Source organism: Brachypodium distachyon, chromosome 2, assembly GCF_000005505.3.
Source record: "Brachypodium distachyon strain Bd21 chromosome 2, Brachypodium_distachyon_v3.0, whole genome shotgun sequence".
Taxonomy (NCBI): Eukaryota; Viridiplantae; Streptophyta; class Magnoliopsida; order Poales; family Poaceae; genus Brachypodium; species Brachypodium distachyon.
The window spans coordinates 4,698,248-4,719,472 of NC_016132.3; the positions used below are offsets into that span (position 1 = coordinate 4,698,248).

At 43.7% G+C, this 21,225-nt stretch overlaps 3 protein-coding genes across 3 annotated transcripts; all 3 read right to left on the reverse strand.

The window, feature by feature from the left end:
* Positions 1-141: 141 nt before the first annotated feature.
* LOC100841619 (serine/threonine-protein kinase STY8) lies at positions 142-5,385 on the reverse strand. The gene is made up of 10 exons (XM_024458310.1): positions 5,363-5,385; positions 4,376-4,448; positions 3,958-4,068; positions 3,325-3,375; positions 3,044-3,168; positions 2,846-2,953; positions 2,546-2,619; positions 1,823-1,906; positions 1,249-1,389; positions 142-1,173 (listed from the first exon to the last, which is right to left on the reverse strand). Exons 1-9 carry the CDS (start codon positions 5,383-5,385, stop codon positions 1,307-1,309), a joined length of 732 nt encoding a protein of 243 aa, XP_024314078.1. The 3' UTR covers positions 142-1,173; positions 1,249-1,306.
* Positions 5,386-5,665: 280 nt separating this feature from the next.
* On the reverse strand, positions 5,666-9,858 carry LOC104582513 (serine/threonine-protein kinase HT1). Its single transcript, XM_010232286.3, has 4 exons — positions 9,515-9,858; positions 7,359-8,666; positions 6,474-6,929; positions 5,666-6,370 (listed from the first exon to the last, which is right to left on the reverse strand). Exons 2-4 carry the CDS (start codon positions 8,343-8,345, stop codon positions 6,128-6,130), a joined length of 1,686 nt encoding a protein of 561 aa, XP_010230588.1. The 5' UTR covers positions 8,346-8,666; positions 9,515-9,858; the 3' UTR covers positions 5,666-6,127.
* A 6,767-nt stretch (positions 9,859-16,625) lies between these two features.
* On the reverse strand, positions 16,626-17,762 carry LOC100841925 (VQ motif-containing protein 4). The gene has a single exon (XM_010232287.3). The coding sequence runs from the start codon at positions 17,590-17,592 to the stop codon at positions 16,900-16,902; it is 693 nt and encodes a 230-aa protein (XP_010230589.1). The 5' UTR covers positions 17,593-17,762; the 3' UTR covers positions 16,626-16,899.
* Between the last annotated feature and the right edge of the window lie 3,463 nt (positions 17,763-21,225).

Genomic DNA, 21,225 nt, shown 5'->3' on the forward strand with positions numbered 1-21,225 from the left:
GATTTCCATTATTTTGACAAGTCACACTAGCCATTTATCATTAACAATTTACTGTATATCAGGCCTGGTAAGATATTCTTGTGGCAGATTATTGATCACGAAAAAGCAAGCATATCTGTGCCGATATCGGTTGGTTAAATAGTACTTATATAGTCTAGCTGCGTAATCTGTTATGTCAAGCCTTGATCACACGGTTGCAATGCATCGTCTGCGACTCGCATAGCTGCCAGCATGTTGTGACTGTCAAAAGTGTATTCTGGTTTAACCATCTAGCACACCATTCTGCTTCGTAGAGAGTTTAGTTACCAGTTCCAGATTGTAAGCGTCAGAATGACTCCGAACACCGGGTTAGTCGCCATGTTGATACGCAGGGTTGCTACCAAAATGTGGTGACTTGCGTGTCAGGGTTACTTTTGGTCTTGGTATCGCAAATAAATTTTGTTTAATAAGAATAGATTTCCTATCATCTTGATTAGTCCAATTGGTCATGTCTTCTGTGTAATCGTAACAGTTGCTACTTGGGTGTGCCCTCAATCAAGAACCAAGCATTGTCTGCCTTCCATCGCTTTGTTGTACAGCAAGCTATTCGTGGCCTCTGGTAGACTGGGAGTAGTAACTCTGTCCTAGGTCTTAGCTCATATTTTGAGCAAGGCGCGGCGCGATTTCCCTATATCTATTAACAAAAACGTTTGTCGTTGCAACGAACCAAGTGCTAGAAAACAGAAATTATAAAGCGCTGATCATTTACATGAGAAATGCGGCTCCCAAATTCCCAATCCCCAAGTACACTACAGAAGGAACCTGGAACATGCCATGTAGTATGGAACTCTCTCAATGTAACTGTACATTGTAATCAACACTCGCATCCACCACCATTTTGATCGATGGACAGCGAAATCCCATCCGGATCCACACATCAAACTGAAACTTGCAAAACCCAACATGCAGATAATTCTGTTTCGCTCTATGTAAGAAAAAATGAGACCAAAGCCGTGAGGAAAAATGAGAACAAGACTGAGAAATGCGGCTCCAAGAAGTACCGACAGAACCAGGCCGAAGGTGAGATGCTACTTTCTCTAACGTCAGTAATCCATCAAAGAGTAGGAGCTGAGGGGTCCAGCTTCCGTGTCTTGGTTTCTCTTCGCCCGGGCTCCTCTGCCCTGATGTTGTTCCCTGTAACAGAAATGGAGAAAATAGTAAGAACTATCAAGAAGCTGGAGTAAACACGAAGGCTTCTGGTAGTAATACCTGAGCTTCCGCCTGAATATCCTCTAGTTCAGTAATTGCGTCTGAGAATGACGGGCGTTTAGATGGGGAGGCTTCCCAACATCTCTGCATCAGGGTTAATAGCCTGGGATGTGCATTTTCTGGAAGCTGGGGACGTGTTCCCTAGAAAAAAGAAGTGCACTGTTAATATAATCGGTATGTCTCAAAGTACATCCGGCTGTTTCTAATAAACAGACATAATAACAGGGTGTTCAATGAAATCTAGGGAGTTAGTAATATGTTCTCATGAACAAACTACAGCTCCATATAGCATAAGCCATCTCAGATGACACTAAGGAGGATAACATTTTGTGTGTTTGTCACAGGAATCCTGCAAAGACTTTTAAACTGCTGAAAATGAGAACATGTATGCAAGTAAGAGCCAACCTGCCACACATTTACAGCTGCTTGGATGGGGTTTATGGTATCATATGGAATCTGAAAGAACCAAAGAAATATTTAGACATCCCCAGAACTGATCAGTATGATTGATAAAACTATGTGTGGTACGTAACTGTAAGCTTGTCATATAAAATAATAACTACTCCGTAGTTACCTTGGATGTCATTAGCTCCCAAAGTAAAATAGCAAAACTGTAAACATCTGCTGCGTGGCCAACATAATGCTGCTGATTCATAACCTGCACAGGCAAATTCAAAAAGATTAAAAGAAGTTGAGTTTTTCGTGTCATTATCATTGCAGAACTATAAAATTGCAACATGTTACAGACCACTGTGTACAAAATGGACTCCAATATTGATTTACTCTGAAGTATTCACTTTTAGAATAGTCCCTCCGATCTATAAAGAGTGTTGCCCATTTTGTGCCAAGTTACTCCCTCCGTTCCTAAATTCTTGTCGTTGTTTTAGTTCGAACTAAAACAACGACAAGAATTTAGGAACGGAGGAAGTAGTACAAATTTTGTACCAAGTGGGCGACACTTTTTATGGATCGGAGGGAGTATAACGTATTCTCGTTGTGCAAGAAATCAAATAGGCTTCCTCCAGATCTATATTCTGTACATTATAGAAAAGATAAGTTACCCCTGAAGAGAAATAAGACATATGATTGTATAGAGAAAATAAACACAATCTTTATCATAGAACGGGCACGCAATTTCCCAGGTGCTGGTTAGGATTTGATGTTATAATAGTAGCTTTTAGCGATGTATTATGCTACAAAATCATGGGGCATGGAATCATTTTTTTGGGGAAGTCAAGTAGGGCCAATAAATAGTGTTGTTTTCCCGTATACAAGATCTGACCAGTGCTAAGCTCACCTGTAATTGTGCAAAACTGAGGTGGCTTTGTGCATGAACCAACCAATCGAAAAGTATTGGCATGATCAACTTCCCTGAAAAGAAGTGTGGAAGGTGAAGGTGAAGTGCTGAGGTGTATATTTTTCATGGTATTTGCAGCATACAAGCAGGTGTAGAAAACTTAATCTCAGTTGTGTGGACTTCACTTCTGCCTATTGTGATACATTTTCTCTAACCATAGTACAGGGAGGAAATATAAATATCAACCAGAGAACTGAACAACAATGACATCACAAGTGGTTCAAAAGAATTGGGAAATACCTTAACATGAGGATTTCATCCTTAAATTCTTTCCAAAGAATCTGACTCAGATCCGCATATCTTAGAACTTTAACAGAAACCTCCTCACCACCATAAGTGCCAAGAAACCTTCATATAAGAATAACATGCATAATGTGAAAGAACCCGTACTAGATACGACAAATCAGCAACTAAACTCAGAAGTGTACAACTACTCACGCATCTCCACACGATCCAGAAGTGAGCTTCCTTTTTATGCTCAGAAGTGTTATGTCAATATCCGATACACAATCTTCTGCACTGAATGGTTGTAAACTTAAGGACTCGAAGCCAAACCATGAAACCTGTATTGAGTGTCATAACATAATGTTCATAATGTCAAAAGAAACATAATGTTCACTTATGAATAGAAGATCAGCACATATTAAATAGGATTAAGTTATCATCAATAAACAAGATAAAGGAAGTTTTAAATTTTGTATGACCAATCAATAATGTACCATGTTTCTTAAAATTGATGCCTCTAGCGCCTTATGCAAGCCCACCGTGTCCTGGCCAAGTTAACCATACCATGCAAAATTATCATCACACTTAAGCAAAGCAAAAAGGGACTGTTCGTATAAAAATACATCAAAAACGCCCTTCGGAAGAAGGGATATACCATTGATGGTCATACACAAATAGGATCACACTGCCCGTTCGTGTTCATACAGAAATAACATGAGAATCTTAGCTGTATATTAGTATAAGAATTACATGCCCATTCATGGCAACAACAGATACCTAATTGATTGTCATGCCAAATAAACCATCATGCAGTAATGTTAACTCTATCAGTGAAGCCACATAACTTATTAGCGATCACTAAAACTAAGATTCTTTGGATTCCAGCAGAAATTTTGTAAATGTTGCATAAAAAGAAACCTAGAGAGAAATATTTCCATACATCAGTTTCACAACTTTGTAATCTACTCCCTCCGATCCATAATAAGTGTCGCTGATTTAGTACAAAATTGTATCCCAGGGAGCAGTTTTTTCGTCAAAATTGTACTAAATCAGACACTTATTATGGATCCGAGGGAGTAGTTTTTTTTGTCAAAAAATTGCAGTAAGAAAATAAAGGGATAGATTACCACAACATCCCAACCATCAACTACAAAAACATCAAGTGAATGGCCATCTTTTGTTGAGAAAACATGCGCTTCTCTGATGTTCAGTCCAATCTCAGAAAGCAATGTAGACAGCTGTCAGAACAAGTTGTAAACAGTCAGGTGCTAAGCAGTTCGCCAAAAATCAAAGAAGCACATAGCAAAATAATTTTTTTTAGTAAAAACTTATTAGTGTTAGAGACATAATATATAGATGTGAGAATGAATTCAGTGATTTATCACTAGAAATATGCGTACCATACAAGCTGGAAGGCTAAAATAAAGTGAAAATATTTGAAACAGAATATAATGTACTGTTTGAAGCAGAAAATTCAATGTCCATTATAAGTAATAATAAACAGGTAAGTGCTTTAGCTTTCAAGAATTTAAGGATATTGCTGACCTTATTAAGGAGCCTGGGTTTGTCAAGAGATGAAAAGATTATCTCATGAATTTGTGTACGAGATCTCCGTATCCTGAGAAATATGTAAGAGATATAAGGTTAGTCCAAGCATGAGTATCACTGTGACGCAAGTGGAGTTGTGAACAAATCATACTGAATTTCTTCACGGCAACTCCGAGCAATTCCCTATAGATCAACAATCTGTGGTACCCAAATCTCGCTCTGATTCCCCCTCCTTTTGTGATAATCAAATTTCAGTTGCAAACTAGCATCCGAAACTGCAATTTCACACAAATTGAAGTACTCGGTGCTTAGCTTGTCAATCCGTTCCTCTTTCCTATCTTGTTAGTACAGGTGAGTTTAGCTTCTGTTTTGAAAGTCGAAACAGTGCTTAGGATACTCCTACAATGTGGATGACTTGAAGACTTGAAGCTGCCGTCAGACAAGGATTCAGAAACTGTTTTTGGCATGGACTCTATAGACATTATCATTTTTTGGGGGGAAATGATACCCGGTGAGCTGAAAAATAAAGCTAACAATTGATATCTTTTTGAACTGATACACAGCGACTGTGTTAATATTCAGTGAAATTATGCCGAGATGAATGGTAACGCACCCAGTTAAAAACGACCACTTGGGCAAACTCCGAAGTGGCACACAGTACTTTAATTCTTTTCTTCCGGGATTAGTATCTGGGGAGTGAGTACTTTACTTCTTTTTTTCCAGGATTAGTATCTGGGGAGTTTGCTGTGTTTTTTCTCGATAGAATAAGTTGTTGGATACTTGACCAAAATTTCGATTTCAGTGATATGCTTTGACAACATTGACTGAAATTTCCTGAGGAAAATAAGCCACTGCATGAGTTCTGAAAAAGAAAAAAGAAAGAAAGAAAAGCAGGCTATTTTGCTGGTTCACCCGGGCCCCAACAACATTTAGGTTGTGTTTTTTTCGGCTTCTGGATCGGCTTCTCTTAGAAGCTATCCTCACCTAGCTTTCTGAAGAAGTCGCATCTCATATTTAGTTAGGTTTTCAAAGTAGTTCGGACCAAACTAATTTGGTAGCCTAATCAAATTTAGATGTTGGCTTTTCCAGAAAGCTGCGGAAGGGCAGCTTTCGGAGAAACCGGTCCAAGAATCAGAAAAGAACTGCCCGATCTAAGGGAGGACGACCGCGTCCAACCTGGTGGTGGTGGCTGGTGATCATCAGGGAGAATGGTGTCGCGCCAGAAAGCAGAAACCCGAGGAGAAAACTCATTTGGTTAAAGGACACTTGAGGAAAATTCTCCCAGAATAACCAAAAGGCTACATTAAACAAGCATATCTGGAACAAACAACCGGGGTAGCTGTCTCACAAGTCAAAGCATCCCATGACGAGTGACAAAAAGATGGCACAATAATTACATTAACAATGTGCTTCTCCATTATGCTGATGCCTGCGAGTCAACAAGGTTTTTTCTTGGCAATCTCTATAGAAGCATATGGTGTAATGATGCCCCTCTTTTGTCAATAGATTCTAGCATGTGAATGTGGCTAAAATGACACAAGGAGAGGACAAACCGAGAAAAGGCAGCACAATTATACAGCTACTGTAATACTAAAACCTAGTAATTGCAGATCTAATGACATCTCCAACCATCCTACTGTTCAGAACGACAAAAAGGAACAACTTATAATAATTTTATAATAGTACTAGACTAGTGAGCATACTCCAACCGGATAAAACAGCGGTCGCAACGATGCTATGGTAGTAAACTCAGGGGCTATGTGACGGTTTAAGATTCTGAATCCAATGCAGCAGCCCCTTCTTGTGGTCAGGGCAGGTGCTGCTCTTCAGAGTGTCCAGGCAGCCACCTTGCGACAGAACCGACTGGAACTGTTCCAGGATTTTCACGATATGCCAGAAATCTGGCCTCTTGTCGGGATGGAATGCACAGCACTGCGTAATCAAGGGTCTCAGAGCCTTTGGGCAATCTGGAGCAAGGATTGGCTTCATGTTCTGAAATAATGCGGAAAGACTGTCAATGAGTGAATACAGTTTTGGAAATATGTTGTGCAAAGAAAAATGTTACGGCAAAATCAAACTCATAATAAACTCTTACGTAGTGTGCAACGGCAAAAGCCACCTGGAAAGGGATCATGTTGTCGTAAGGAAGCCTTCCAGATACCATTTCCCAAAGGATCAGTCCAAAGCTATATACATCCACCTTCCGGTTGTATGCCTTGCGTTTGAGCATCTCAGGGGCCATCCAGCGGTATGTGCCCTCATCCTGAACTAGCAAATCACATAACGTCTCCTCACAGGCAATGCCAAAATCGGCAATCTTGACATTGAAGTTCTCATCAAACAGGATGTTCTCAGGCTTAATATCACGGTGGACAACACCCTGAGAGTGTATGTACTCCAACCCACGGGCAATATCAAGAGCGATGGATATGATCTTCTCCAGAGGAATGGGATGGTGCTGTGTGCTGTGCAGGTATGACCTCAAGGAACCTCCAGGAAGAAACTCGGTAAGAATGTAAAAAACCGGTTCACATTTATAGGCTGCTACTAGCTGCATTAAGATGAACATGATGAGACAAGTTTAATCATTGAACATGTGATTGACATTGATTATTCAAAGACATGATTCTCTAACATCATTGGGTGTGGTCAGTTGATTACAGGTAATCAGCCAATCAGCACACTGATCATAAAATATGATCAGTGCTGATCCTAAGATAACATCAGCCGAAATGCTTCTGAAAGTGTATAATCAGATAACAGGTAATTATCAGTTGATTGTTGCAATGTTTCAACAAAAAATACTTACATATTGGTATTGTTTTTATTTTATAAAATGAAGACTAAAGTGCTCATGTAATTTGTTCAGACTACATGGTCATTAGAAAGGAAAAGTAAAAGGACGCACTTGTGCAGAACTACATGACAAGAAATCTAAGAAAAACAATACAAGATCAGTAGTCTGGTGATTATGTGTTACCTTGATCACATTCTTGTGATACAGGTGAGATAATGCATTGATCTCGGTGTTATACTGCTTTTCAAGCTTCGCAGCAATCTTCCCATTGTCGTCATCATCAGGCTGGCGGATAAATTTAATGGCAACTGGTTTATCATCATAGACTCCTTTGTACAATCGGCTATATGCTCCAGAAGCAAACCTGTGCCCAACAAGCAGCTTGGATCGATCAAGTGTCCAATCTATCGTTGATTGAACCGCCTCAGCCATGCTAACCCTACAGCCCCTCATGGTGTCCAGTGAACTAACCCTCCTCTTTCCACCACTGTCAAAGTATCTCCTTGTCCATAAGCTATCCTTCTGAGACTTGTGCTTATTAGAGACCACCGGAGTCGAACACCAATCAGAGCTAGGACACATATCAGACACTTCCCTGCCAAACGATTTGCCATATATGCTCTTTTCAGATCCCACTCGTTTTGGGGGAGGGCTTGTGAACCTCTGGCCACTAGCCCTAGCTTCCCTGAATACTTCGGAAGGTTCTAAGCAGGGAAGAGGGGACTTCGACCTCGCCTTTCGCTGAGATCCATCAGCCTTTTCTAGGCTGGAACCTTGATTTGTGTGCGCCTTGTTCAAGTAACTGAGGAGCATCATCGAGCTTGGGCTCTTGACCAGGCTCCTTGCCTTTGGGCCCTTGGATTTCCTAGAGTCCACTGGAGGGCTTAAAGGAATCTCCAGATTCACCTTCTGCTTGCTGACCTTTTCCTTATCAACCTGAAGCAAGGATTGAATTGATGGCAAACTAGCAGTGTGCTTCAATGTAGCCTTTGTTTCCTCATTGTCTCGATCAATGGGCATTGAAACAGACTTTCCCATGCTCACAAATTTCAGAAGTTTCTGCTCCACATCCCTGCCAAGAGGAGCAACATCCACCCCTCGGGGACCAACCCTTGTGTAGACGGTGTGTGAAAACCTGGCCCTCGTGAGCCATGAGTTCTCCTTCTCCATACTGCTGGCAATGAGGAGACTAAGAAACAATGTCACAAGTGATCAAATTCCAACTTTGGAAGCCTGGATCAGCATAAACCGGATGTTGAAGTGGAATTTGGAAGAGGAGAAAAGGAAACCATCAGATGAAACACCTCCGAGAGACCTCAGGCCAGGAATGTCCACGATTCCTCGGCCCATTTGCGGCCAAATTCTTGAAGCAAGTTCTATACAAGATGGATGATATACAAATGCCTGAGTTTGTCCAGCATCAACAAACTGATTCCTTAAGCTCGCATCGGTTGGTGAAGAGCCAGCAGCTACTTAGCCTTCTCAAGGATCCTGAAATCAACCAAAAGGAAGGGAAATTGTAAACATAACTAGGTGCGCGACGGGTAGTATTGTATTGGCAATTATTGCTCATAAAAAATGTCTCGTTCGGAGAGCAGAACCAAAGCAAGTACTGTATATAACATTACTAGACTCGAATAGTAGACAAAATTATTAAGTAATAAAGACTTGACTTTTTCTCTCGTGGAATTGGAGGAAGGCAGGCATGGAACAGGGCAAATACACGCGTTTTGACAATTGTAAGCACTGAAGCATTACAGAAACTGCAAATGTAAGAGATGCGATTGCGACCAGAGCAAACATTAATCTGAACAGTAATTGGACTACACCTGTCTCTTGACAAATTGACAGGCCGCACGTAGATCTCTCCATGTGAACACAAGGATTCATCAAAACGAGACGCCAAAATATGAGCGATTCTTGCGGGGAATCCTCTGAATAAAATCAAACACGCGCAAAGAGAGATCTCTCCTATCTACGACGACGAGTATCAAAAACATGGCTGGATCGTGACTTCTCTAAACGACAACCAGAAAAAAAAAACATCTTCCAGGCGAACTGGTCAAAATCAACACCCACCAGTGCCTTGAAATTTCCGACTCAACGAAGAGGAAAAAGAAACATCTATCTAAAACATGTAAGAAGAAGATAAAATAAAACCTGAACCAATCCAAAGAGAAACCTCTAAAAGCAACCGCAGACCTCGCACAGATTTGCTCAGTACTAGATAATGGCATCGAAAACCCGAGGCACACGAACAGGGGGCGGATCGATCTAGACTGTGCTAGGCGAGCAAAGTTTCTGAAAATCAGCCATCCTGGATAATAAAATGCGCATACCTGAGCAACCAATGGGCGGCCAAAGATGCAGACGGGGTTGAGGCACAGCAGGGGCGGCGAGATGGAGCAGAACGGGGGAACGGCAGGCGGCCTCGACGCGCGTCAGAGGCGGAGGGGTTATAGGAAGGTGGGTGGGTGCAGGGGGGAGGGGATTGCGCAGAGGTAGTTTGGGCGGCTGCAGAGTAGTAGTAGAGCACGGCGGCAGCTAGAGCCGCATTGCGCGTGGGATCAGGACTGGGGAGATGAACAGGAAAGGAAAGGAAGATACGAGTACGGAACGGCGCAGAGATAACCGGAGGCGGATTTGGACTCTGGATCCACGGCAGATACCGTTATGCCAGCAATAATGCCTTTTAAATTAGATTAGATTTTCTTTTTCCTCCCAAAAATTATCTGATCAGAAAGAAAAAATATTATCAAATCTTTTAATCTAGTTAGATTTTTTTTGGAGGCTGTAACTTTTTTATTTTAAAAAGAAAGCTGGGAGTTTTGTGGAGATAGAGTCTGCTGACGTATGTAGAAGAAGAAATAATAAGAATTTTTATTTTTTTGGGTGGAGAAGGGATGAGGAGAAGCATGAGCGGTGGGGAGAGGAGTCAATGCAGAGACAAGCCACGAGAGGAAGAGCTTTGCTGTGGAGTGTGGGGTGGCAAGGCACGGAGAGGGACTGCAGAATTGATAATGTCTACTAATGCTTTGCTACAAAAAGTAGTTAGGGTGGTTTTTCTTTGGCCACATGACCACTCCTTTTCTCACCCCCTACATTCTTTGAGTCCATTATTGCTGATGGTGATCCTTGCTACTTGTACTACTAACTTGGAGTCTTTGTAGCAAATCATGTGGGTTTCTTTTTCTTTTTTTTGTTTCAGGTGCATGAGCTTTCTTTTATGCATTTTTGTTTTTTGGTATTTTTTCCGTTGTGTTGATATTCAATTTTTTGCGTTATGGGCAAGAGTTTTTTTCGAGCCATAGTCTGAAAGACTCAATCCATTAATTAAAAAAAAATTAATTAATTTTGAAAAACCGGACGAAAACCGCAGACTTAGTTAAACCGTGTCAGACTGCCAATTGTAGCAACTCGCAAGAACCAACACTTACCATTGTCCACCTTTTAATCTTGGATTCATATGCAACACAAAACTAATGCAACCAAAGGAAACACGTTAAGCAAAACAACAGTGATGTAAGCAAATTGATATGGCGCCAAAAAATTGAGAAATGAGCACAATATGCTGTAAACCTGTATTTCTGCACTGAATACTAGCGGTCATACTCGTGTATGATTCCCTGAACCCTTGTTCTCTTATGAACTCACAGACGAGGCAGCAGAAGCAAGGATGATTAGGACAAAGCTTCCGTCAATATTGACATGTATACGGGTGATAGTTTTGGCTGTTGAAATCAAAGAGGCAATAAATCTATAGTCATAAATGGTGACCTAAATAACAGCGAAAAAACCACGTGGGAAATAGTGTGGCCTACACGAGCGTGGAAGTCTCGAATAATCAACAAATGGCAGCCAACTATATTGAAGAGATTTAAGGAAGATGGTTTTCACGTAATCTACTAGCGTGGAATCAATAGTACTTCATAAGAGAATAGATAAGTCAACAATTTCGGAATTAACACTTAAAACACATGTGACATTGTGTTAGAGTTCACTTGATGTGCTCGGATAACACGTTTGAGTACATGAAAATTTCAAACAACAATTGGTCAAAATGCGAGTGGAATGATAGGTTTAACAAATACTCATGTATGCAATCATAAAAGTCTATCTTATGATTGGAGCACCAGCTTATACACTATTCAACCGGCCTAACACCACATAATCATAAACAAGATAATATCATTGCATCTAACCATGTTGACCTGTGCAACTTCCAAGCATAAGAGAGACTTTGATGGCCCAATCACATGGCCTGTTTTAGGGATGCCCAAAATGTTGGACTTTCCATGCATACCCTGTTCACACCCTCACGGCCCCTGCCATTGAAGATCCCAGCTCATTCATTTGACTTTATTTTTATTTTTGAGTTATTTGTTTTCCTTTCAACATTATTTTTCTTTTTTCAACCAGGCATTTCTCCATGGGCTTCCCAGCCTTGTCTCGCCTCAAGAGAAGAACAAACAAACAGCCCTGCCGCTCATGTCTCCTGAAACCATAATGGCCACTAGGCAATCCCCAAAAAGGTGATAGATGTCTACACGAAATGGACAAGCCATTAGTACCTGATGAGAAGAAGAAAAAAAGGTTTAAATAGTAAGCAAGTGTAATGGCTTTTGAGGTGCAGAAGCGTCGACAGGGACGTACGAGAATCTCGCCTCGTCTTGTTGTGCAGTTTGCTCGGCGACAAGCCGTGGCGTCGAGGGCTCGATCGGACGGCCCACAGAGCAACACGTCCCGAGATCCCGCGTTCAAATCAGACGGTTTAGATAGGGATAAAAATTACTGCTGCCGGTGGAGACTAAAATAACCGCATGATTCGCGGTCAGGTAAGACAGATTAGGTTCTAACCTGTTTTTAATGGAAGGTAGATTCAGTTTTGTTCTTCTGGGATTTTAAAAGTTGATTCAGTTGTAATCGCCGTCTTCCTTCCGTCAACAAATAGTCCAAGCCAAAATTAATCCGGTGATTGGTAACTACTAGAATATCAGAATTTTTTCCTGGTTGAACACCTAGACGGTAGAAAGAAGAATCAGCAACCTAGAAAAAAAATACAAATCCCACGGTAAGAAAAATACGAATCGTCGACGTGGACAGATGCATGCGGTGATAAGGACGAGTAAAAAATCTGGTTCGGTTCTATTAGTTGACGACGAGGACTTGACTTTTCTGAGGGGTGGCGAGACGCTTGTGATTTTCTTCCCCTTCGTTTGTTCTCGAGAAATTTATCTCTGGGAAAAATATGAGGAATATATCCATGGGCCATGGCAAATGAAAGCCCATCACCCCGCGAGGGCCCAAGCTCGAGATGCTACAGAGTTCGGAGCATTTTGATGGGCCCTCTTTCTCTCGTGTTTGTCGGCCTGAAGTGTTTAGACTATAGGATCGCTTGGTCAAAAACAAAAAAAGACTATAGGATCGTTCGGATGTAAAGGCCTCTCTGGTCACGACATACGTACCGGCCCAGTTCTCTCTCTCCCATCCTCTCCAGTCGCTGCCATCGGATTTGGAAGTAATTTGATTGAATTCCCACGTCCATCCGAAGAGTGCAAGTGACGATTAATTTACAAGATAAATAAAGTCCGAGCAAATGTCTTGATGATTCACGGAGCTGGACGCTGCTCTCTGCAGCATTGAAGAAGAACGAAACATTCCTAAAAAAACCAATAACAACAACGAAACATTCTAGGTCCATTTCGAAATTTCCCAAACACCTGGTGACCTGGGAGCGCAAAGGTTCATCCCCTTGGTCTGGCTATATGGCCGTGTGCTTCAGAATGTAGTGCTGTTCGCGCTCCTTTTTTACGGAATTTCAACACTTGCACTCCGTCTGTCACAATATGAACGACGTGTGTTCACTGTACGGTTTTTGATTCACTGACCATATTTTATTGTACTTCATATAAATCTAAGTCACTTATTTTGGAACGGAGGGACTCTATATACTCGGATGACAGAAAAATCAGACAAGGTTTCATCGATCTGTTCTGTTTGGTTTGTCGTTGGCAAACATTTAGGAAACACAATCACGCGAAAGCCGTTGGGAGAAATGTGTACATTAGTGCGTCACTTGACAGCGGCATAATAATATATATGCTCACATCAGTGCAAGACCTGGCTTCTCTGAAGAAACACGGCCATGACCGGTCATGGTCATCCGATATATATCAATACTAGGTTTTACAGTGTACACACATCGTCCAAATTGACCAGGGTTACACGGCTATATAGAGAAAGTCTAGTGCTACATAACATGACAAGCAAAACAGTAAATTTCTTTGGGAAGAGAATGTGCATTGACTCTCCTTTCCTCCAGTCCGTCAAGCTAAGTCAGACAACGCACACCATAAGGCATAAGCTTAGCTTGGGTTCTGTCCCTGCGTCCTTTCAGGAAAAAGAAAATAAGCTAGATTATTCTTTGCACTTGTTGTAACTAAATTAATACTACTGCCTTTGGCAGCATCTGTACCTAACCCTTTTTTGGGGTCCTGAATTTGCTTTGTGTGGCAATTCTGGTGTGTCGACGCGGGTGCATGCTGACTACATGAGATTCCCAAATGTTTGCGACCTGGAACAATTTTTCGTTGCATCAGCGGCACGTCCTCCTCGAGTGATGGGTAGTGGAGGCCGGCTTTGGTTTCTTCTGCTGCCTCCTTTCGTCGTCATGGGAAACAAGGATCAGATTCCCCAACTGTTATATTAAAAAGAAGGCCCCAGCGTTCAGAGAGGGTGCAGTCCATTACATTCACCTTGGGTCAATCCAGAAAATTTATCTTCAGACAATGATTGAGATCACTGAGAAATTTTATCTTCACAAGATGATTACACGTTAATTAAGAACTCGCTGTCTAATCAGTTTGGTTGGATATTACTATTTCAGCAGTGCATATTTTACCCAAATTGACGAGACTGTAAAAGCTGGCGTTCTAATGTTGGTCAAATCTGTCTAATCAGTTTGGTTGGATCATGTACGGTGCTTCCTTCTACAGTCTACAGACTTGAGGGCCGTGCATCGCACATCGGATTCGAATTCCCGTAGAGGGCAGAGACGCAACGGCTTGTAATTTCCGGTCGATTTAATGTGCGTACGCCCAAGATATAACTACACATTGATACCATAATTTAAGGTGTGGTATAGCTTTTGTTGTACAACATGCAATTCAAAATTCAAACCAAGTGGTAGTACTGCTAGTAGTATTTCAGGCTTTCAGAAGTGGTACTAGCATTTGGTTTTCACATAGACCAGCCGACTGTTAACTTAAAGCGCTACATCAGTCAACGCTAATGAATACTAGAAGCGTACAACAACGTATTAAAATCGACCTAAAGTTTCGACTATGGATAATTAGGTAAAAAAAGAGTGGATGTTAAATGTTCATCCTGCTATTGTTACTCTTCTTCTTTTTTCGTCTCCCCCGTGATGTTCTCCTTGTAAATTGTAGTTTCGTGACACGCTCAAACAAAAGACTTTAAATCTTCACTGGAGTAAGTTCAAATAAATTGAACAAAGTTCGAGACTTTAGGACAAGGATCAAGGAATGCCTAGCAGCAAAACACAGTTTTATGATCTCGTAAGCCAATAAACAGTAACATTACGGAGTGCCATAATCCTTAAAGCAGCCAGGCGGAGACAGGCCTCCGACAACCCAGTCAGCTGCCCTATGCGTGAAGCTAATTTTTGCTGAAATTTCAAGGATTTTAAAATTTGGTCTACGAGGAGCTAGATTTTTAAAAATAAACCTTTTCACTTTTATAGAGTACACTGATCTTGGCCTTGAGTACTGACAATGCAAGGCGAATCCACTTAAGCTGCAGAGGAAACAACACTACGGCGCGATTTTCAACCAGCAATGACTCCACGTTTTCACGCTCGCATGGCAGCAAAGTCTCTGCCTCTCTGACCACACTGCCCAGGCCCCCACGACGGGGCTCAGCTCATCGACCCGAATGCAAGTATGGCGGCGTCGGCTTTACCATTGCATTGCATGTGTTCGCGGGCGAGGCGCGCCCATATCATCAGCTAGCGCGCTGTGTCAGAGCGCAGTAAACTTTGCGTGGAAGTAACCACCGATCGAGGCGCGGCCCAGCACGATGGGATCAGCCTATTTATCGCCTCTACTGTCGTCCTACTGTATGTACACAGTGTTCCCTTTCGTGCCTGCTTTGCTGTTCCATACGTACATCGTATTAGAAGGGAAGGGAAGCTGAGCGAAAACAGGAAAAAAAATGCTTTGGTTGACTGACAAACTGATGCAAACTGCGCGAAATTTCTCCGGAGAAGTTCAGCATTGCAGAGAACCCTGGATTAATTAGAAGCTATATATGCAGGTAGCGAGTTCGTTGACTATAGCGGTATAAGTAAACACAGCAGGGCCCCCAAGCAGCAGCCTGCCTGTGACCAAGGCCGGCCGGCCGGCCAGCAGATCTGAGATACGCTCGACCTCTGACAAAGCCAGAGCAGCTCCCCACTGTTGTTATTACATCCATCCATGTACGCAGGCATGAGTGGTCGCGGAAGCAAACTGTGTGAGAGCCGAGGCCCGCATGAGTGTAGTGTAGTGGGTCAGATCACTCTCCCTCAAAAAAAAAAATCCCCTTCCTTTCCTTTACTCCGGGTCCGGGGCAAAATTCCCCTCCCTCCAAAAGCTGGCAGCTTTCCCCCCAATTCAGTTTTCTAATAATGGCCCAATGCAAATGGGTGGAGCTCACCACGACCCCGGGATTATTATTGTTTTCTCTCCTGCTTTTTTGATCGGTCTCATATTCCCACTCACGCAGTTCACCACCACCACCACCACCACCAGTAGCAGTAGCCGAGGTGATTGTAAAAGAATAATGTAGGGAGAGGTAATACTGGAGTAGTAGCATTTTGCTCTGGTTCACCTCACCTCCAATGCGGATCAAGGAGCCCAGAGATTTTGACAAGATTTTGTTTAGAAAGGGCAGGGGGGCAATTATTGAAGGGGCTCGATCCGGAAAGTGTCCTGCTTTGAGCTGCCACTTCCTTGAAACCAGGCTCAAGTGAGCCAGTGCCCAGTGGGGGGCCCTCGGTTCAGATCAAGTTCTTTCTTAACAGAACTGATCTTGATCAGAGCCGAGTGTGTGACAAAATGATGGCATGGAATAAATTGTGCTAAGACTACCTGAGATACAAATGCAGCCCCTGTCCCTTGGATAACAGTACTATGAAATCGCACTAACTCTTATACGGGTCGTCCCCAAATTCGGACTGCTGTGAACTCCTAAGCATGGTAAGAGTCAGTTCATGACCAGCTTTTGAACTTTTTGCCTCCCTCCCGTAGAACTCAATTGCAGCAGCTTTCATGCACAAGATTTGCACTACCAAACTAGTAAGATGTCAAAGCAAGAAGTATGGAAATGGCAAACTCAAATCTACTGGACTATATAAGACTAGCCATAATTAAGAGAGAAAACAAAGGGGCAAACAACATTTAAACTGGGTGATCAATTAATCCCTCTTATGCGCCAAAGTTGATGTTACAAACGCTAAGATTACAACACAGGGACATACAGGCAGGGATCCTCCCAGAGCTCCAGGGAGATCAAGAGAGGATCAAAATAATCATCCACGGATCGAATCGACCTCGCACGCACTCCATGAGCCTAGCTGAATTAGCAGAGACAATCAGAAGCAGAGCAGAGCATACCAAGGAGGAGGAGCGAGCCTAGCCAGGCCAGGACAGAAGCGGCAGCGCCTTCACTGCCGGCCTGTGGGCGACTGCAAGGGGAAGAGAGGGAGCAGCCTGGGCGGCGGCTGCATCATGTCGCCGCGGGCGGCGGCATTGCCGCGCGGCGACGGGTGGAGGTAGAAGCCCTTCTCGGCGATGGCGCGGTCCTCGGCGGCGGCGGCCTCCTCCGACCCCGGCAGCGGCGGGAGCGGCGTCACGGGGCTCCCCAGCGCCAGTGAGGGGAAGTCCAGCATGCTCGGCGACAGCACGTCCATGCCGCGCGGCGAGAAGCCACGCGGGGAGAAGCCGGCGGCGGCGGAAGAGGAGGAGGCTCCTCCCCCGTTGGCGAAGGCGGAAGGGAGGAGCGGGCAGAGCATCTTGAGGCTCTTCATGCTCCCTCGCCGCTCGTACAGCTTGAAGGCGGGCTTCTTGGGCCCGGTCGTGGCCGCGGGGGCCGGCGCGGGCCGAGACGGCGGCCCAGCAGCAGCAGCAGCCGGAGGAGCCCCCGCGGCCCCTCCCGCCGCCGCTGCCGCCGCGGTCTCCGGCGTGCCGGTGAGGATCTGGACCACCTGCTTGAAGGAGGTGGTGTCGGCCTGGACGAAGGTGGTCGGGAAAGGGTTGGACGGGTCCGCCGACACCTGCGGCGCCGGCATGTGCATCTGCACCGGCGAGTGCGGCGGCGGAAGGTGGGCGGCGGGCCGTTCCCGAGCGGCGGCTTCCATGGCGAAAAACGTCGGCTTTGGACCGAGGGGGTCTGTCTCTGTCTTCTGTCTGGCGCTCGGCGAGGCGGAAGGGGGAGCGTGGGTTTTATGGGCTTTTGGGGGGCGTGGAATTTCGCAGCTGGCTTCGGGATCTGGATTTGCGTTTGCCACGGCCCTCGGAATATGTTGGCAATTGTGTTGTGTGCGCAAGAGAAGACCCGACCTGGCTCTGGCTCATAGCTGTGTCATGTGTGTGTCGCTACGCTGCTAGATCTGACCTCCATTTCCAGTAGGTCATTTTCAGTTGGACGACCTGGGCTGGCCAGTGAGCTGGAATTTGCGTTTGAACTTCCAGCCCGAATACTACCGTGCTTCCTTCCAAAAATAATAATCTTAGTACAGCTAGAAAATATAAATGGCTCTTAAGAAGTTTAATAATAAAAAAATGTATAAAAAAATTGTGCCGCTCTTAAGAAGGTTTAGTTGGATCTTCACATGAGTTTTGGAAGAGTTTGGCAAGGAGAAAAATAGTGTGCAAAATGGCGACGGTTTCTGCCCTCTCGGCTGAAAACCCGGCGTCCGTTAGCTCTATTGGAGGAAAACAACGTGTTGCTTTGCTAAAGAATGGACACGGATAAAAAAATTATGGATGGTTGCAAATTTTTTAGTAACTAACGACATTTATAGAGTCTCAACTGCACACGGCATCCTTGCGAATTATCAGCGGCTAGTAATTTTCGAAGAGTTTGCTAGAAAAACGGTGTGCAAAACGGCTTTCTGTGTATCCATGGACGGTTTTGCATGCTCTCGGCCCAGCGTCCGTTCGCACTATCGGTGGAAAGCACCGCATCTTCTTTTGTAAAGAAAGGGTATGAATCTAAACCATGGGCGGTTACAAATTCCTTAGCAATTGATTGCTTAGAGAGTCCCAATTGTACACGCATACTTAATTACAAATTATTTTATACGATTTTTGCATGCTCTCGGATGAAAGCCCGGCATCCGTTCGCACTATCAGAGGAAAGCTCATCATTGTCCTTCTAAAGAAAGGATATGAATTGAAACCATAGACGGTCACGAATTCCTCAAGAACCGACTGCTTCTAGTGTCTCAATTGTACACGGCATGCTTAGTTACAAATTATTTTATACGAGTTATGAATGCTATCGAATGAAAACCCGGAGTCCGTTCATACTATCGGAGGAAAGTACTGCATCGTCCTTTCTAAAGAAAGGATATGGATTGAAACCATGGACGGTTTTAAATTACTTAGCAACCGAGTGCTTATAGAGTCTCAACTGTACACGGTATACTTAGTTACAAATCATTTTATACTAGTCTTGCATGTTCTCTTATGAAAGACAGGCGTCCGTCCACACTATCGGAGGAAAGCACTAGAAATGATATGAATTGAAACCACACGTGGTTACAAATTCCTTAGCAAGTGACTGCTTATAGAGTCTCAATTGCACATTGCATATTTAATTAGAAATTATTTTATCCGGGATTTGGCAAAGTCTAGTGGTTTTCAAAGAGTTTGGCAGAAAAAAATAGTGTGCAAAATGACGCTGCGTGTATTCATGGACGATTTTGCACGCTCTCAGATGAAGTCCGACGTCCGGAAAATGAAAGTACCGTGTTGTCTTGCATGCATCGGCATAGCCAAAGGGTGTGATTTTGCCATCAACCCATATGTCTCGTATGACTAAGTCCATAAATAAATAGATATAGTTCACACGGAAGCCTAGTTGTGTTTTATAATCCTCTTCATAGTGTTGTGTTTTATTCTTGTACGAGCCGTATGATCGCTAATGCTCATCGTACCATTTCAATCTCGATTACTCCAACAAATATGTTCTTTGTTCTCAGTACCTGAATCGCAGAGGGTGGAGAGCTCGACGGCAGCAACCAGGCGACCAAGGGTGTGTGCATGACACTAGGAGGAGGCAAACAAAGACGCCTGACGTTGTGCGGCTCAATTTTCCGCGTCAATCGGACAAGACACATGTTTTTTGAATTTCCTTCGATTCATTAAAAATGTCGTCTATTTCGTACCAATTTATACAAATTTTGTATTAAGTGGACGACATTTCTATATGAACCGAAAAAAGTATCAATTACCCCCATTCAAAATCCTGACTAGGCCACTGATACTAAGGAAAGGCATATAAGTATTCGGATTATAACTCAGCGGGAGTGACCTCTCAATCTATAAATAGTTTTTTCACGTAAGCTTTTGAAGATTTGACACCTATTTTGTTTGTACCAAGCGTCATCACAGATATCTGTACATGGGCGGTTTCCAAACTCTTTGCGGAGTAAAACAAAGGCTTCATCTTGTGTAAACAAATCATAGGTAACTAGTAGTATACTTGAACTCAGTAGTCAGTACGCGCCACAATTAAAACAGAAAGATCAAAAATCGTTTGCTCGGTCATGCAAATCTTGTATAAACAAGTGATACGTAACTAGGAGTATACTTAGGTCGGCTTGCAAATTCCTGGGCAAGACTCAAGAACCTGAACTGAGTAATCAGTACGCGCCACAATTAAAAACAGAAAGGGATCAGAAATCGTTTGCTCGGTCATGCAAATCCTGTGACGGTGATAATTAAGCGAGTGACCGGAAATAGTTGTCCGTTGCCCGTGACAGTGTCGTTGTCGCGGCCGTCCACTGAACGAGTCGACCAGATATTTCGTCCACTGATCAGGGGCCGTGCAAAGGATATCAATCGAGCAGGTACTAGATTAATTTGGACAAGATCGAGCGACCGGTTGCATTGACCGGAAGAGATCGCCAGATCGGGTCGATGGACAACTAGTCCCCATCACGGCCTGCCCTTCTCTTCCATCAATTTTTGTCCCTTGGTCGTTCAGGCTTCAGAGGCTTGGCCCTGGACAACGATCCAGTTTGCTGCATGGACAGAAGACTGACGATCGCGCCATCTCTCCTGCTAACCATAATGAGATCGCAACAAGTAGTAGTACTATTACGTTACGCTCTTGCTACCAACTGCTGAATGCTTGTCGCCGTGTTCAGATTCGTAAAGCGAAACGAAAAGGCCAGGCCGGTGAGGATGAGGACCGAGCAATTTGGGAAGCTTTGGTCAGGCATCTCCTTTGTTTGTCTCGTCGTATTTTTACTGGCCGTTTCTCGTGCGTGCTCGTTTTCGGGTCGCTTCCGGCCCGGAATGGGTCGACATAGATTCCGTTCGCGGCGGCCAGCCGGAGGAATGGCCATGGGCCATGAATGGCGTGCGTGGAGAAGCAGAGTGCCATTAAAATCGGGAAGATAATGGCAGTCTGGCTGGCAGGACAGGAGCCTTGACTTGGAGAAGACCTCCGGAGAATCCCGTGTAGGGGGTACCCCTAATCGGATGATCCCAACGTACAATTATGGTACGGGTGGCGAGTGAAATGCACCTGGTCCGACCGAGTGAAGTAGTACTGGAATACTGGAGCACATCTTTTTTTTAACATGCAGCCGTTTGGTTTCGTGCAAAATGTGCACACTGCCTGTCCCTCAAGAGGAGCAAATTACGTGTGTTTCCTTGTAACCTGTGCTCAGTGGAAACAAAAGGTTGAATTAGAAATATGTACTGCGGTGCAAGAAGGTCAAAGTCTCGGAAAACCTTTTCAATATATTTGCAGTACA